The following is a 15,242-nucleotide window of genomic DNA, read 5'->3' as shown; positions in this document are numbered from 1 at the left end:
TCTGTTGCGAGCTGCGAGCAAATCGTCCCATTAACGTTTTGTTAGCTATTTTTGGAACCTACGATGGCGGTAGGAGGAGAAGGTATCGATTTGGTTGCAGATCTTCTTAGAAAGACATTTTCACAGCAGACTGAAGGGAAAGCTGGATATTGTGAGCCGCCCGATCCCGGAGCTGGCTAGCCTGACCCAGTCTGGAAAAGGGTATGTGCGCCACTTTCAGGTCAGCATCTATGAGCGCTACCCTTGCTTGACACGCTCCGAGGAGAACTCTAAATTGCTTCTTAAGTTCTGGTGAGTAAAAGTAATTATATTTACATATTTTATGTATATTTTTGCCATTTTATTGGGTCGACTTTGATGCTTCTGTCGGATTTGACGTATGTGGCACTGGTGCCCAGCTACAGTGAGAGAGAGGAGACTTTATGAATTGTTCTAAGTGAGTTTCTTTAGTAATGACATTCATCTCGTTATATGAGATACCTGTCTACGATGCAACATCCTGTTTTATTGCGTATCCGTATGATGTTGATGGTTTCTATAGCTGTGGAATAATAACAATGGACGACCCGCCATTGGATAATAGCATAGTAACCTATAAATAATGGAAACACCAAATGTTTCCCTTGTGTTTTTGTGCAAAGAAGTTTCACTACTCATCTGAGTAGCGTCTTTAGTTCTAAGGGACTGGTAAGGAGTCCCCAACAGGTTGCAATAAAAATGACAAAGTAGTTCTGCACGCCGTGTAGCTTCGAAAAGATGCGTCCCGTTCATCCCTGTATGTGAGCAGTTGTGGACGTTTGCTGCTGCAGTTTGTTGTTTCTTTTATTATCGACTTCACTAGCGTAACCACTCTGGGTGGTAAAAGTACTAAATATCAATCTAATATCTATCTGTCTGTCTATCTTAACATCTTCTGCTAAAGATTAGAGGGAGAATGAAGACATAAATATCTTATTTGCTCTTGAGGAAAAAACAACTTTACTGATTGTTCAGTTCATTAAACACTTAAACTGTTAAACAAAAACAACTGATTTACAAGTTTTGTACAATGATATCATGAATGGGTTCACATCAACATATTCACTCTGTTTATCTGAGTTATGTAAAAGAAAATAATGAATGCCATCCTTGTAAACAGTGATCATGATGACCAGGGAGTTGTAAAACAAAAAGTGATTGGAGATGCCATTTTCACAACATACAAATCAACCAATACGAATATTCAAAACCAACATACATTTTCAGTGCAAAAACTTTACAGTTTTCTGTTAAAGATAGTCATGGAAATAAAAGTCATCATGAGCAGTGATATCCTCCATGGCTAAACAGACACAGGAAAGAGCTCCACCTAAAGAAAGTGATGAAACATCAAGAGAACAACTATTAAACAGGTAGCAGCCATAACGTTTGACTGACAGCTGATCTCAGAAGAACACAGAATTTAACTCTCTGGTCCTGAAGTTACCTCTGTCTACTTCACTTTAATCAACTCTGCACTGGATTCCCACATGTAACCATAAATTCCAGCATAGAGCGGCTGAGTGAATGTGGTCTGGACTCTGTGGAGGAGAGTCATGGTTTCAGAGACGCTGCAGAAGGACAGAATACCTGCTCTGTGATCCAGGTACACTCCTACTCTGAAGGAAAGAGGACCTGAGACAGGAGTTTCAGTGTCATTGAACACAAATATATATCTGTCTTTGGAACAATATAATGTCCAAGATTTGTCATTATACCCAAGTCGACATTCATTTCCTGCTCTGCTGATATTCTTGTATGTGACTGCTACACCAACTTCTCCACTCCACTCCACCTCCCAGTAACAACGTCCAGTCAGAGTCTCTCTACTCAGGACCTGAGAACTATCAGTGAATCTGTCGGGATGATGATAATAAGACTGTTGTTGATACACTGATGTTACTTTTCTGTTCCCCTCAGACAGTATCAGATGTCTGTCTACTGTGTTTGGATCCAGTGTGATTTCACATGAATACTTCAAGAATTCATCTCTGGTATTTGGCTCTGGTTGTGGCAGTAAAACATCCACTTCAGTCACTGTCAGTGAGATGTTTGTCCTTGTCTCTCTCAGAACACCGTTCTCTTTGTCCTGGATCATCTGCGGGATGTTTTGTCGTCTCACTTCCACCTCTCTCTGTCTCTCAGTCCTTTCTGCTGCAGCTGAGACTGTGTTGTGGCCTTTATGTTCATCCACAGAGCAGAGATAACGGATACTCTGCTGATCAGTACGACAGAACATCTTCATCACCTCACCATGACGAGAGCAGATGTTCTCCTGGAGCTTCTCGGAGGGATCCACCAGCTTGTGTTTCTTCAAAGGATCATAATGAGGCTGAAGGTGTTTCTCACAGTAAGATGCCAGACAGACTAAACAGGACTTGAAGGCTTTCAGTTTTCTTCCAGTGCAGAAATCACAGGCCACATCTTCAGGTCCAGCATAGCAGTGATCAGCAGGAGCAGCTTGGAGTCTGGTCTTCTTCAGCTGCTCCACTAAAACTGCTAACATGTCGTTTTTCGCCGGGACAGGCCTCGGTGTGAAGAGTTGTCTGCAGTCAGGACAGCTGTGGATTTTCTTCTTGTCCTCTTCATCAAAGTGGCTTTTAATACAGTTCATGCAGTAGCTGTGTCCACAGGGAATAGTCACCGGATCCTTCAGTAGATTCAGACAGATGGAACAAGAAAAGGTTTCTCGATCCAGCTCAGCTCCTTTCTGCGCCATCTCAGCTCTCAGTGTCAGTGACTCAGTGAGTTTCTCTTTGATAGAAGTGAAGCTAGTCTGAGCTCTGATCTAAACATCATGTGTTCCTGTAGTGAATGGGGCCAGTCAGCTTTTATACTCCACCACATGTTGTGCAGATCTAAAGGGGAGGGAACCAGGACATACGTGGACAGAGTGGAGCTGCTGTGTGTGAGAGCAGGAAGTAGAATGAGGGCGTTCAGACTCTGATGAGGAATTCTTCTTTGAATCTCTGTGTTCAGAGATTGTGTTTCCAGTTTCCTGTCCTCTGAAAAATCTACTATAATGGAAAGAGACCATGTTTTTTATTTAATAGTAGAAACAAACAAAAACACCACTCAAGTATTATTATATTTTATAACTAATTTCATCCGACTGAGCTAGGAGACATAGTCCCAGTTCGACCTTGCTGTATTTTATTTTCATCACAGCAGTAAAGTATTATTGTTTTATTGATAGTTGTAAAGAAAGGTGTTCATGCTGAAATAAAATCAAACTCATTATAGTCAACATTAACTCCCTGTTAACAATCAGTGCAGTTTAAATCTAAACATATTTATATAAAATTGTTAAAGCTGCTAGAGGAGCTATAGACGAGTAAAAGCCACAGAAAATGTCTACAGCAAGTCCTTCTGGACCAGGGGTGCCCACACTTTTTTGATGTTTAGACTAACATCTAAAACATTTTTTTAAATGGCACACGATCTACCCGCAATACCTTCGCGATTGACGTAATGGGCACCCTGTTCTAGACATTTGATTTGATCTTTACTCCATTCATGTTCAGTCATTCACTCCACTACATCCCTTTGACCTGCCTCTTTCGTTATCAGGCTTTGACCAGAAAAGGGCCCAAGTTTTTTTGGTAATTGTGTATTGACTTTGCTACTTTATCATTAACTAAAGTTGCAGCTAACTGAATACTTTTGTTGTTGGTATTGTTCATTGTACTCTTAACTTAGCTCCTTATGAACTTAGAGCGAGGCATACTTGCCCAGGAGTGGGTTACAGAAGGACAAGGAACTCATCAGTTAAATGAATAAACTGAAGCCACTAATGTAGGCGCCTCACAAAACTCATCCCTACGTCCTCGTCATGAGAGGTGGAAGCAGGTAATGCTGACCAACAGGGCTCTGGTGAAATGCATGGGCCAATCCTACGTGACATAGATAAATGATAACAGAAACATTGATGAAGGGCAAAAACCCCTGAAGCCTTGGAGAAGAAGACTCTTCAGGCAGAGATACTGAAGAGACTATAAAGGCGCATATTGAAAACCGTAGGGAGAGGGTGTGATGGAATCTTCTATCTTCTAAGCAACCTACCAACATCGCAACCTGGAACATCAGGACCATGTACCAAGCAGGGAAAACGTCAGTCATTGCTGAAGAGATGAAGAGGTACAAGGGGGCGGCTGTGGCTCAGTAGGTAGAGCGGGTTGTCCACGAACCAGAGGGTTAGCGGTTCGATCCCCGGAATGTGCCACATGCCGAAGTGTCCTTGAGCAAGACACTGAACCCAGTTGCTCCCAGTGCGTGGCACTGGTGTGTGAATGTGTGTGTGCTTGTGTGAGCAAATGGGTAGATGTGTCTATGACTGTAAAGCGCTTTGAGTACCAATAGGTAGAAAAGCGCTATATAAAAGCAAGGCCATTTACCATTTACCATCTCTGTCCATGGAACCCACAGGGCAAACAGGTCCCAAGAACACCTGGGGCCCCATGTACGAACGTTGCTTAAGTACAAAAACGTTACGTAAGTATTCGCTCACGTAAAAGTTCAGATGTATCAAGAGTGAAATGTCCGGGAATTTTGTACGTCCCTACGCCAACGACGTGGCTGGCGTAAGTAGGATTCTACAGATGTCGATCCTTTGGCGACACTTAGAGGTGATACCGGGAAACTGTCATCAATTCCGTGGGACGGAATTATCCGCATGTCAGCCAGGTATATCAGATTCCCATACAATGCATCTGAACAGGTCAACATTAAAGAGCAATTTGCAGCGAGAGACGGTTTTCTGAATGTAATCAGAGCTATCGACTGCACACACATTGATATAAAAGCGCCATCGCATGAATTTGTAAATGTCAACAGGAAGATCATACGTGATGCGCAAATGCAAGTGGCAGCGTGCCAAAGAGCACATTTTACGCATCCCCACTCCAGTGAGTAGCGTCTCCAATTCTCTTTCTGTGAAGTTCTTCTTCTTTCCCGTCTAACTCATTCTTATGTTTTCGTTTTCTGATCGCGCAGAGATGGGAATCTCAGGTGCAGAGTCAATTTAAATATAATTTCCATATTTAAAATGGGCGTGGACGGGGAGTTGCATATTTATAAGGGCCGTGGACAGGGAGGAGTCGGGTACGCTCAATCGGGATGTACAAAGGAAATGTGCTTCAAAATGCTTCTAAATCTGAACTTACGTCACGATTTAGAAGGAAATCTACGCAACTCTTAGTACATGAGGCCCCTGGAGAAGAAGCACAGAATAAGATTTCTGACTTGAAGGAGGGGCTGACGTGATTCATCAGTGGCCTATGTTCCAAAAGGAATTCAAAGGCCGAAGAAGAAGGAGACAACTGATTTAGGTTTGGATGGTAGATCAGATGTTTTGGATAGTATAAAGCGTATGTGATGAAGCTAGTAAAGGAGGCAACGTCTAATGAAGGAAAAGGCAGTTGGTGGGATGCATGGAAGGCTTTGAAGCAGTCCCAACCAGTGTAATACGAAGAAAGCCCAGCAGGTGAGAGGCTGTTTAAGATGGTGACACGGATGCGAGATAGAGGAGATGAGGTCTTAGTCGAAGGTGGTGGCTGAAAACTGTGGGACTGAAGTTGGATGAGGCAATCACTTTAATGTAACCTGGAACATGACGGGCACACACGATGAACTGGTGTTGGGCTGAGGTTAGGGTGAGTCTGTGTATTAAGTGCATGATGTCAAGGAATTTGGAACAGCCTTAATTTATGATGTTGATGGTTGTGGTGTTTTAAACATTTTCTGACCACCCCTGAATCCAAAGAAGGGTTGCGATGACGATGGGGTACAACTCGTACAGAGCAAAGGAATGGGACATTGATGCCATTTCTGGTGGCCACTGAGAAGCAAACCAGCATTTCCTGTAGTATCCTCAGAATCCAATGATGATAACACATTTCATACGTTAACACTGAAATCAGTAATGTTTTCATGATATGTAAAAAGTACAAACTGTACAGTTGAAAAAGTGAATAGATTTATTTAAGCCCTTTTATATTATACAGCCTGGGTTTTGATACCCTGGATTCTGGATTGAAGTGAATTCTCTCCCTGACAAGGGGGTGGGGGTGGGGTGAGCCAACCCATCTGGATTGAAGAGAGACTTCTCCATGCTTCTCAGTCATCCTGTCAATGTGGTAGGACAGTGGGAAAGACTTACAGAAACAATAGGAGTGAACTATTTTTTTTTTTTTCATTTTTGACAGACGTTTTAATTTTATAAAGGGTGCACCCAGTTTTAATACTGTTATCCTGCTTAAACTCACCTCTGTGTCTTTTCTTACTCATTGGTGTCCAATCATTACTCATTATGCCTCCTTTTGAATCTAGAAATTTCTGGTCCAGTGTCTATTTACCTGCCAGTTGGGTCACACAGTAAAAACTTGGCAAGCCAGCCAGGAGGGAGAAATTTGATTAATAAATTTCCATTAGTAATCAAATGAAATGGACACCTTTTGAGTAACTGGGTGTATTTGAAAGAGAGTTTAACAATTAAGACATTTTGACTGTATTGATTCAATTCATTTTCAACTTCATTGACATTTCATCCTTACCTTGGTTAAAAATTGATATTGTTGTTACAAAAGGTGTCAAGATTCCTAATGCTGTTTTAGTTAGTGGGTAAACTAACACAGAGGTTGACAATGAGATCTTTGACTTCCTTAAGGAATATGGGTCAATCGCTAAAATAATTGAAGTACCTGCCACAGATTTTGATAGCTGGTACATGGTACAGCTGTAAAAGCACTTGAAACAAATGTCTTACATTACCAAAGACCATGTACTACCAAACACTACAAATGTGATGTGGGCTTTAGTACAACAAATACTTACCTTTCTGGGTTGTGAGACTTAGCCAAGTTGAGCAGCAGAGAGTTTTGAGGTATCCTCCGCGAGGAGCTGGCTAGAATCAGTGAATCTATTTGAACTGAGACCCCAGTTGAGATCAGTGAAGACACTGTAGAAGCTCAGCCACCTCCCACACACAGTGGTATCCAAGCTGCAGCCCCTAGCTTTGTCAATGCTCCCTCTGAGGTGAGTCAGGCCTCCTGCAGACCCCAGACCGGCATTGCGGTAAGAGACCTTCTCTCTCAAAGAGGGGAAAGAACTAGCGCTTTCCACTTTTTTTCTGGGCGACTTCCTCAGCCAGCCTTTGAGGTTGACTGTAACACGTGGCGCAACAGCGTGGAGTTCTGCTTGAATGACCCATCAATTCCTGACTGCCCAGTGGTAAGGAAAATTGTTGAAAGCATCTCACCCCCAGTTGCAAACATAGTCAAGTCATTAGGGCCTCAAGCCTCACCAAAAGACTACTTGATTCTACTTATGCCACTGTCGAAGATGACGATGAGCTTTTTGCACGATTCTTGAACAACAGTCAAAATGCTGGGAAGAAGGCATCTGATTACTTGCAGCAACTACGTACAGCATTAAGCTATGTGGTGAATAAAGGTGGGATTGCTGCCTGCGACACTGACAAACTCCTCAAGCAATTCTGTCGAGGATGTTGAAACTCACCAGTCTTCAGCTCAAACAGCTCAAGAATAAGTCGCCATCACTTGCAGAGCTCCTTCTATTACTGCGAATGGAGGAAGACAAACACACTAACAAGGCTAACAGAATGAAGCAGCACCTCAGTTTAACCAAGCCAAAAGCCATGTCAAATATGCAAGCTGCACATGTGCCTTACACAAAGGACATTGGCGTGCCACAAGAAACTGAGGAAGCCTTCTTAGCCATGACTAAAGATATCTAAAAGCAGATCGCTGAACTTCAAGTTCAGGTGGCAACACTCAGTGCATGCAGTTTGGAAAAGCCTGAAAAAAAAGCAACAGTGAGTACAAATCAGAAACAAAAGACTAAAACAAAAAACACAGCTGAGAAAGAAACATTGAATGTTCTTAATATTTATCCATATCCGTGTTTTCCGTGTTGCTGCTCTCTTCATGCTATTGCTCTGTTTTCTTCTCACAGCACATCTTCCTAACCTGCACTAAGGGACGGGACATGAAATACTTCACGCCAATATTGATTCAGCTACATCAGAATGACCCAATGACATTAGTATTTCTTCACAGGACTACTCTCTGGAGCAAACTCCAGACCTCTGGGATGAAATGAATTAAATGCAAAATTAAATAAGCAGTTGGGGTTCTACATTGAATTACGCCCCGGGCGAGACCCACTCCGAGCACCCCACCCCCCCGCGCGCGAAAAGAACATTCATGAGCCGCAAATTTAAATAAACATGCCCTTGCACGCAAAGTGTCTGTCATTAGACGCTATATTAATCTGTCTTTCAGGGAGGAACAATTAGCTTCTTGGTTACTGCCTCGAATTCTATGCTTGGCACACTTTTAGTTATGACTGATTAAACTATGTTTGACACGAAATAGAGTTGTAGAAAATGGCAAATGTTCATCTTTGAAACTACCTACAGATATGAAAATTCCGTAAGCACTGCAAGTATCATAGCAAAAAGGCTAACAAACGTATACCACCAATTAACATTAGCCCTTCATTCATGACATGGATACTTTAATCATACAGAGAGAACATAGCATACCTTGATCTTTTCTTTTTTTCCTAAATTGGTCACCTGATGGCTTTGACCTTTTTCTGTCCATCTCTGCATTTATTTGACACTAGACAATCAACAGATTTCCATCCCCCAGCGCTGTCACTCACGACCAGAAGTCAAGACTAAACCAATTCACCTTGGTGACCGCATAATCGTTTTGTATTACCTATTTTTATTTGGCCATTTCACACAATTCATAAAAACAAAAATGTGCAAAACATATAGGCCTGTATTTATAATATTATGAATGAAATGTGTGTTATATGGAAGAAAGTCAAGGTGTGACTGACTTTAGCCCTTTTATACAGTGGATTTCCCCCCGTCCGTTCAATTTGGGAGAGACCCAGAGGTGAACTGTCCCCTGCGCCCCCCTCCCCTTTCCGTTTCTCACACACAGCTTCTGTGCACAGCACCTTCTCAGCAAGCAGGGGCGCCTGCAGCTGCAGGGGGCGACAATTTGCCAATTCCCCACACAGATATGACAGATAATAGAAAACCATGTCACGGCGCAGATTTATTTGTTTATTTTTGCTCGTGCCACCCCCCTTGTGTCATGAAAAAATGCCTCCCCGTTACTTTTCTGTTCCTCTTAGACAGTACCAGATATCAGTGTGCTGTGTTTGGATCCAGTGTGATTTCACATGAATACTTTAAGAATTCATCTCTGGTCTTTGGCTCTGGTTGTGGCAGTAAAACATCCACTTCAGTCACTGTCAGTGAGACGTTTGTCCTTGTCTCTCTCAGAATGTCCTGTAGTATATTTCTGAGCTCTGTCACGGCTGCTTTCACGTCCTCAAAGTATCTCAGTCGACTGATATTGACGCTGGATGAGTGTGTAGATTGACTGAGTGGTGATAGTGAAGGGTAGTTGTGTAGAAACTGGTTGTGATCCTCTGTGTCTGAGAGCTGCTTCAGCTCAGCATCTTCCCTCTTCAGCTCAGTGATCTCCTGCTCCTGCTTCTCCCGAATCTCTTTGACTCGACTCTCTTCAGTTTCCTGCTGGGATCTGACCTGCTGCTTCACATGAGAACTTCTTTCCTGGATTAGACGGATCATCTCAGTGACGATCTCCTGACTGTCCTTCACTGTTTTATCAGCAGAGTGAGCGATGGCCTTCAGCTCCTGTTGAAGCAGCTTCACATCTTTCTCTTTGTCCTGGATCATCTGCTGGATGTTGTGTTGTCTCATCTCCACCTTTCTCTGCCTCTCAGTCCTTTCTGCTGCAGCTGAGACTGTGTCGTGGCCTTTATGTTCATCCACAGAGCAGAGATAACAGATACTCTGCATATCAGTACAACAGAACATCTTCATCACCTCACCATGACGAGAGCAGATGTTCTCCTGGAGCTCCTTGGAGGGATCCACCAGCTTGTGTTGTTTAAATGTATATGACTTATATTGAGGTTCAAGGTGTTTCTCACAATAAGATGCCAGACAGACTAAACAGGACTTGAAGGCTTTCAGTTTTCTTCCAGTGCAGACATCACAGGCCACATCTTCAGGTCCAGCATAGCAGTGATCAGCAGGAGCAGCTTGGAGTCCAGTCTTCTTTAGCTGCTCCACTAAAACTGCTAACATGGTATTTTTCATCAGGACAGGCCTCGTTGTGAAGAGATGTCTGCACTCAGGACATCTGTGGATTTTCTTCTTGTCCTCTTCATCAAAGTGGCTTTTAATACAGTTCATGCAGTAGCTGTGTCCACAGGGAATAGTCACCGGATCCTTCAGTAGATCCAGACAGATGGAACAGCTGATAGTTTCTTGATCCAGCTCAACACCTTTCTCAGCCATCTCAGCTCTCAGTTTCAGTGACTGACAGCTCTTGTATTTTGAAGACTTTACTATTGAACAAAGTATCACCACACCCTTGTTCTCTGAAGAGGAGTGACCTGAAAGAATCTGAGTAATAAACTATAAACCAATAAAACATAATGACTTGGAAAGATGTTTTATTCAACATGCAGAGATAAAAACAGTACAAAGTTCAAATCAATAAACTGACAACTAAACATGCACATTTCCTTGATAGACTTTGTAATAGAGTGTGGTGGTGTGAGTTGTTTAAAAAACTTTGAGCTTTCTCGAGAACAGTGTCAGCAATGACACAACTTCAATAACTTCTTAAGAGTAGAATGTTTGTTTTGAAAAAGATCAGTGTCTGACATTTGTCTCCTAGTTTTGTCTTGCTTGTGTGATCTGAAAATCTAATGAAATCACTGATTATTTAAAATATTGTATCATAGGTTAAGATTTTCTGTGTCACGGTGTAGGGCAGGCGAACCCTAGTGCAAACAACAGGCATGAGACAGAGTAACTGTTTAACTGGGGTTGACTTATCAAAAGGGCAGTAGAGTCCCTTCAAAGTGGTTTACCAGAATAAGGTCAGCTGGATGGTTGAATGGGGTCAAGAGGAGGGACAAGTGGTCCGGTGACCAAGGAGGACAAGAAGCCAGATGGACCTGTTCAGGGAGTCGATCCAGAGTAAACCCAGACTAACAACCAGTCTCAGGATCAGCTGACTCTGAGTAAAGGTTGATGCTGGCCAACTGAGGAAGGACCATGGGTTTGCTGTCGTCCAGAGAAATGATCTGGCAGGAAACTGGTATCTACTGAGCAAGATGACGGGTTAAGTGACTGATGGCTAGCAGTTTGAGATGTGACTGACTCTATGGCAAGGTCTAATGAGAATGAGACCAGGACCCTGGTAGAAATGAAGAGATGAGGCAGTCAGGAGGCACAGAGAGGCTAGCCTAGACCAACCAGAGTGGAGACTCCTGGGAGTTGTTGGAGGTGGCATCAAATTAATAGCTAGCTATTATCAGCCAGGATTATCAATGTTCTTAATGTGTTGGACGTGTTCACAAACTGCTTTACAACTTGTTATTGATATATCCAACATCGTTTTGAACCAGGTTCAAAGAACTTCTCACATTTGTGCAGCTCCTCAGGATCCTTCGTTAACAATTTCACTAGTCGATATTTAAAAATGTAACTAGTGAAGCTTGAAGATATCTCGACTGTCATTCATCAGTTATTACATATGAGCTAAAAATTATCCTTAGTCACAACAAAGTCCGCTCAGTCTTTGACAAACAAATGTTTCTAATGTCATCTCACACTAGTAAAAGGCATCACATGATTCAGTCAAGAGGTCACATTGTACACTGCTGTGTGTCTTTATCATAAAAACGATGTGTTTACATGTACAGGTCATGTTAAAGAAACAGTTAATGAGCATCTGGCGAATCTACAGCTAATTCTTTCCACAGCAGACTTCTCTATGCACATACTTCGTTGAATGATGATTAATGTGTAAATAGAAATACACCATCATGAGGTCAGAGTTGTCAAAGCAATGGGACACCTGATTGATTGACTGACTGGCTCTGGATCTGTCTGGAGGTCAACGGGAGCTGCTCTGGAACAGGATGGACATCAGCCAGCCCAGCCCCTGGGGCAGGCCCCCCAACCCATCCCCTTAAACCCTTTTCATCCCATCCTTTGCAACCATTTTTATCCCATCCTCTCTGACCCTTTTCCGCCCATACCCTCGACCAATTTTCATCCCATCCCTTCTGCTATTTTTATCCCCTCCTCTCTGACCCTTTTCGTCCCATTTGGTCAACCTTTTTATCCCATCCCCTCCGTGCTTTTCATCCCACCCCCTTTTCGTCCCTTTTCATCCCATCCCCTCCACCGTTTTATCCCATCCCTTCCGACCCTTTTCATCCCTTCCCATCCTTTGCGACCATTTTCATCCCATCCTCTCTGACCCTTTTTCGCCCATCCTTTCCGACCTCTCCTCATCTCATTCCCTCTGACCCTTTTGATCCCATCCCCTCAATCACTTATTATCCTATTCCTTCTACAGTTTTTATTCCCTCCTCTCCGACCCTTTTGATCCCATTCCGTCAACCCTTTTTATCCCACCCGATCTGACTCTTTTCGTTGACGTCTACTCCAACCTTTTTCATCCCATCCCTTTCTATGTAGGAATACGCTGATTTGAATCAATTAAGTCGTGGTCTTTGTTATTAAATAAAACTAACATGCCTGCAGTACATTGTTCAGTGTATTAGTCCATATCTTGATTTGTCCATGAAGGTCGGCTGATTCCTCTGCTATGAAGTGGAAGAGAAACAACAAGACACAAATACCTCAATACAAATATTCAGCAGACATTTAGAGCTCAGAGAAGTTTACATTATCATGGAAATAAAAGTCATCATGAGCAGTGATATCCTACATGGCTGAACAGACACAGGAAAGAGCTCCACCTAAAGAAAGTGATGAAACATCATGAGAACAACTATTAAACATGTCAAGGTAGCAGCCATAATGTTTGACTGACAGCTGATCTCTGTGCAGAAATGCCACAACAATGAACTCTCAGCAACAAACATGGAGAGAAAACAAGTTGATGAAGAGAAACAAAGAATTTAACTCTCTGGTCCTGAAGTTACCTCTGTCTACTTCACTTTAATCAACTCAGCATATGACAGAAAAGCAACCCAGAGTCCAGCATAGAGCGGCTGAGTGAATGTGGTCTGGACTCTGTGGAGGAGAGTCATGGTTTCAGAGACGCTGTAGAAGGACAGAATACCTGCTCTGTGATCCAGATACACTCCTACTCTGGAGGAAGGACGACCTGTGACAGGAGTTTTGATGTTGTTGTTCACAAATGTATAACTGTCTTTGGAAGTATTTAATGTCCAAGATTTGTCACTACGTCCAAATCCACTTTCATTTCCTGCTCTGTTGATATTATTGTATGTGACTGCTACACCAACTCTTCTTCCTCTCCACTCCACCTCCCAGTAACAACGTCCAGTCAGACTCTCTCTACTCAGGACCTGATAACAATCAGTGAATCTGTCTGGATGATCAGGATAAGACTGTGGTTCATTCACTGATGTTACTTTCCTGTTCCTCTTAGACAGTACCAGATATCTGTTTGATGTGTTTGGATCCAGTGTGATTTCACATGAATACTTTAAGAATTCATCTCTGGTCTTTGGCTCTGGTTGTGGCAGTAAAACATCCACTTCAGTCACTGTCAGTGAGATGTTTGTCCTTGTCTCTCTCATAATGTCCTGCAGTTTCTTTCTGAGCTCTGTCACAGCTGCTTTCACGTCCTCAAAGTTCCTCAGAGGACGGATATTGATGCTGGACGAGTTTGTAGATTGACTGAGTGGTGACAGTGAGGGGTAGTTGTGTAGAAACTGGTTGTGATCCTCTGTGTCTGAAAGCTGCTTCAGCTCAGCGTCTTCCCTCTTCAGCTCAGTGATCTCCTGCTCCAGCTTCTCCTCAACCTCTTTGACTCGACTCTCTTCAGTTTCCTGCTGGGATCTGACCTGCTGTTCCACATCAGAGCTTCTTTCCTGGATTAGACGGATCATCTCAGTGAAGATCTCCTGACTGTCCTTCACTGTTTTATCAGCAGAGTGAGCGATGGCCTTCAACTCCTGCTGAAGCAGCTTCACATCTTTCTCTTTGTCCTGGATGATCTGCTGGATGTTGTGTCGTCTCACCTCCACCTCCCTCTGTCTCTCAGTCCATTCTGCTGCTGCTGAGACTGTGTCGTGGCCTTTATGTTCATCCACAGGGCAGAAATAACAGATACTCTGCTGATCAGTACGACAGAACATCTTCATCACCTCACCATGACGAGAGCAGATGTTCTCCTGGAGCTTCTTGGAGGGATCCACCAGCTTGTGTTTCTTTAATGGAGCTACATCAAAATGAGGTTCAAGGTGTTTCTCACAGTAAGATGCCAGACAGACTAAACAAGACTTGAAGGCTTTCAGTTTTCTTCCAGTGCAGAAATCACAGGCCACATCTTCGGGTCCAGCATAGCAGTGATCAGCAGGAGCAGCTTGGAGTCCAGTCTTCTTCAGCTGCTCCACTAAAACTGCTAACATGGTGTTTTTCACCAGGACAGGCCGGGTTGTGAAGAATTGTCTGCAGTCAGGACAGCTGTGGATTTTGTCCTTGTCCTCTTCATCAAAGTGGCCTTTAATACAGTTCATGCAGTAACTGTGTCCACAGGGAATAGTCACCGGATCCTTCAGTAGATCCTGACAGATGGAACAGCTGATTGTTTCTCTATCCAGCTCAACTCCTTTCTCTGCCATCTCAGCTCACAGTGTCAGTGACTGACAGCTTGTGTACTTTGAAGACTTTGCTATTGAACAAGTGTTCTTGAGGAAGAAGCGAGAGGCGTCACCAGAGACTTATTTTCGGAAGAGGTGTGGACCTTAACTGAGTAATAAACTATAAAACAATAAATCCTAATGACTTGGAAAGATGTTTTATTCACCTTACAGAGATAAAAACAGTACAAAGTTCAAATCAATAAACTGACAGCTAAACATAGACATTTCCTTGATAGACCTTGTAAGAGAGTGTGATGGTGTTAGGTGCCTAAAAAGGATTTATTGAGGTTTCGTGAGAGCAGTCTCAGCAATGACATAACTTCAGTAACTTCTTAAGTGCAGAAAGTTCGTTTTGAAAACGTTTAGGGTCTCACATTTGTCTCCTAGTTTTGTCTTGGTTGTGTGAATCTGAAAATATAATGAAGTCACTGATTTTTTAAAACACTGCAAGATGGGTTAAAGTTTTCTTTGTCCTGGTGTAGGGCAGGTGA

General features: G+C 42.9%; 1 protein-coding gene across 1 annotated transcript; it reads right to left on the bottom strand.

Moving 5' to 3' along the window:
* Positions 1 to 1,450: 1,450 nt before the first annotated feature.
* On the bottom strand, positions 1,451 to 14,730 carry LOC311488905 (uncharacterized protein; the record flags this gene model as incomplete). The annotated part of the gene is made up of 3 exons (XM_084545766.1): positions 1,451 to 2,806; positions 9,251 to 10,495; positions 13,075 to 14,730. 3 exons carry the CDS (start codon positions 14,728 to 14,730, stop codon positions 1,472 to 1,474), a joined length of 4,236 nt encoding a protein of 1,411 aa, XP_084401892.1. The 3' UTR covers positions 1,451 to 1,471.
* Positions 14,731 to 15,242: the final 512 nt, after the last annotated feature.

The sequence above is a fragment of the Chelon labrosus genome (assembly GCF_963514085.1).
Source record: "Chelon labrosus genome assembly, chromosome: 6".
In the NCBI taxonomy this organism is placed as follows: Eukaryota; Metazoa; Chordata; class Actinopteri; order Mugiliformes; family Mugilidae; genus Chelon; species Chelon labrosus.
Note: the sequence above shows the minus strand (reverse complement) of the source record. Positions and strands in the feature narration are given on the sequence as shown.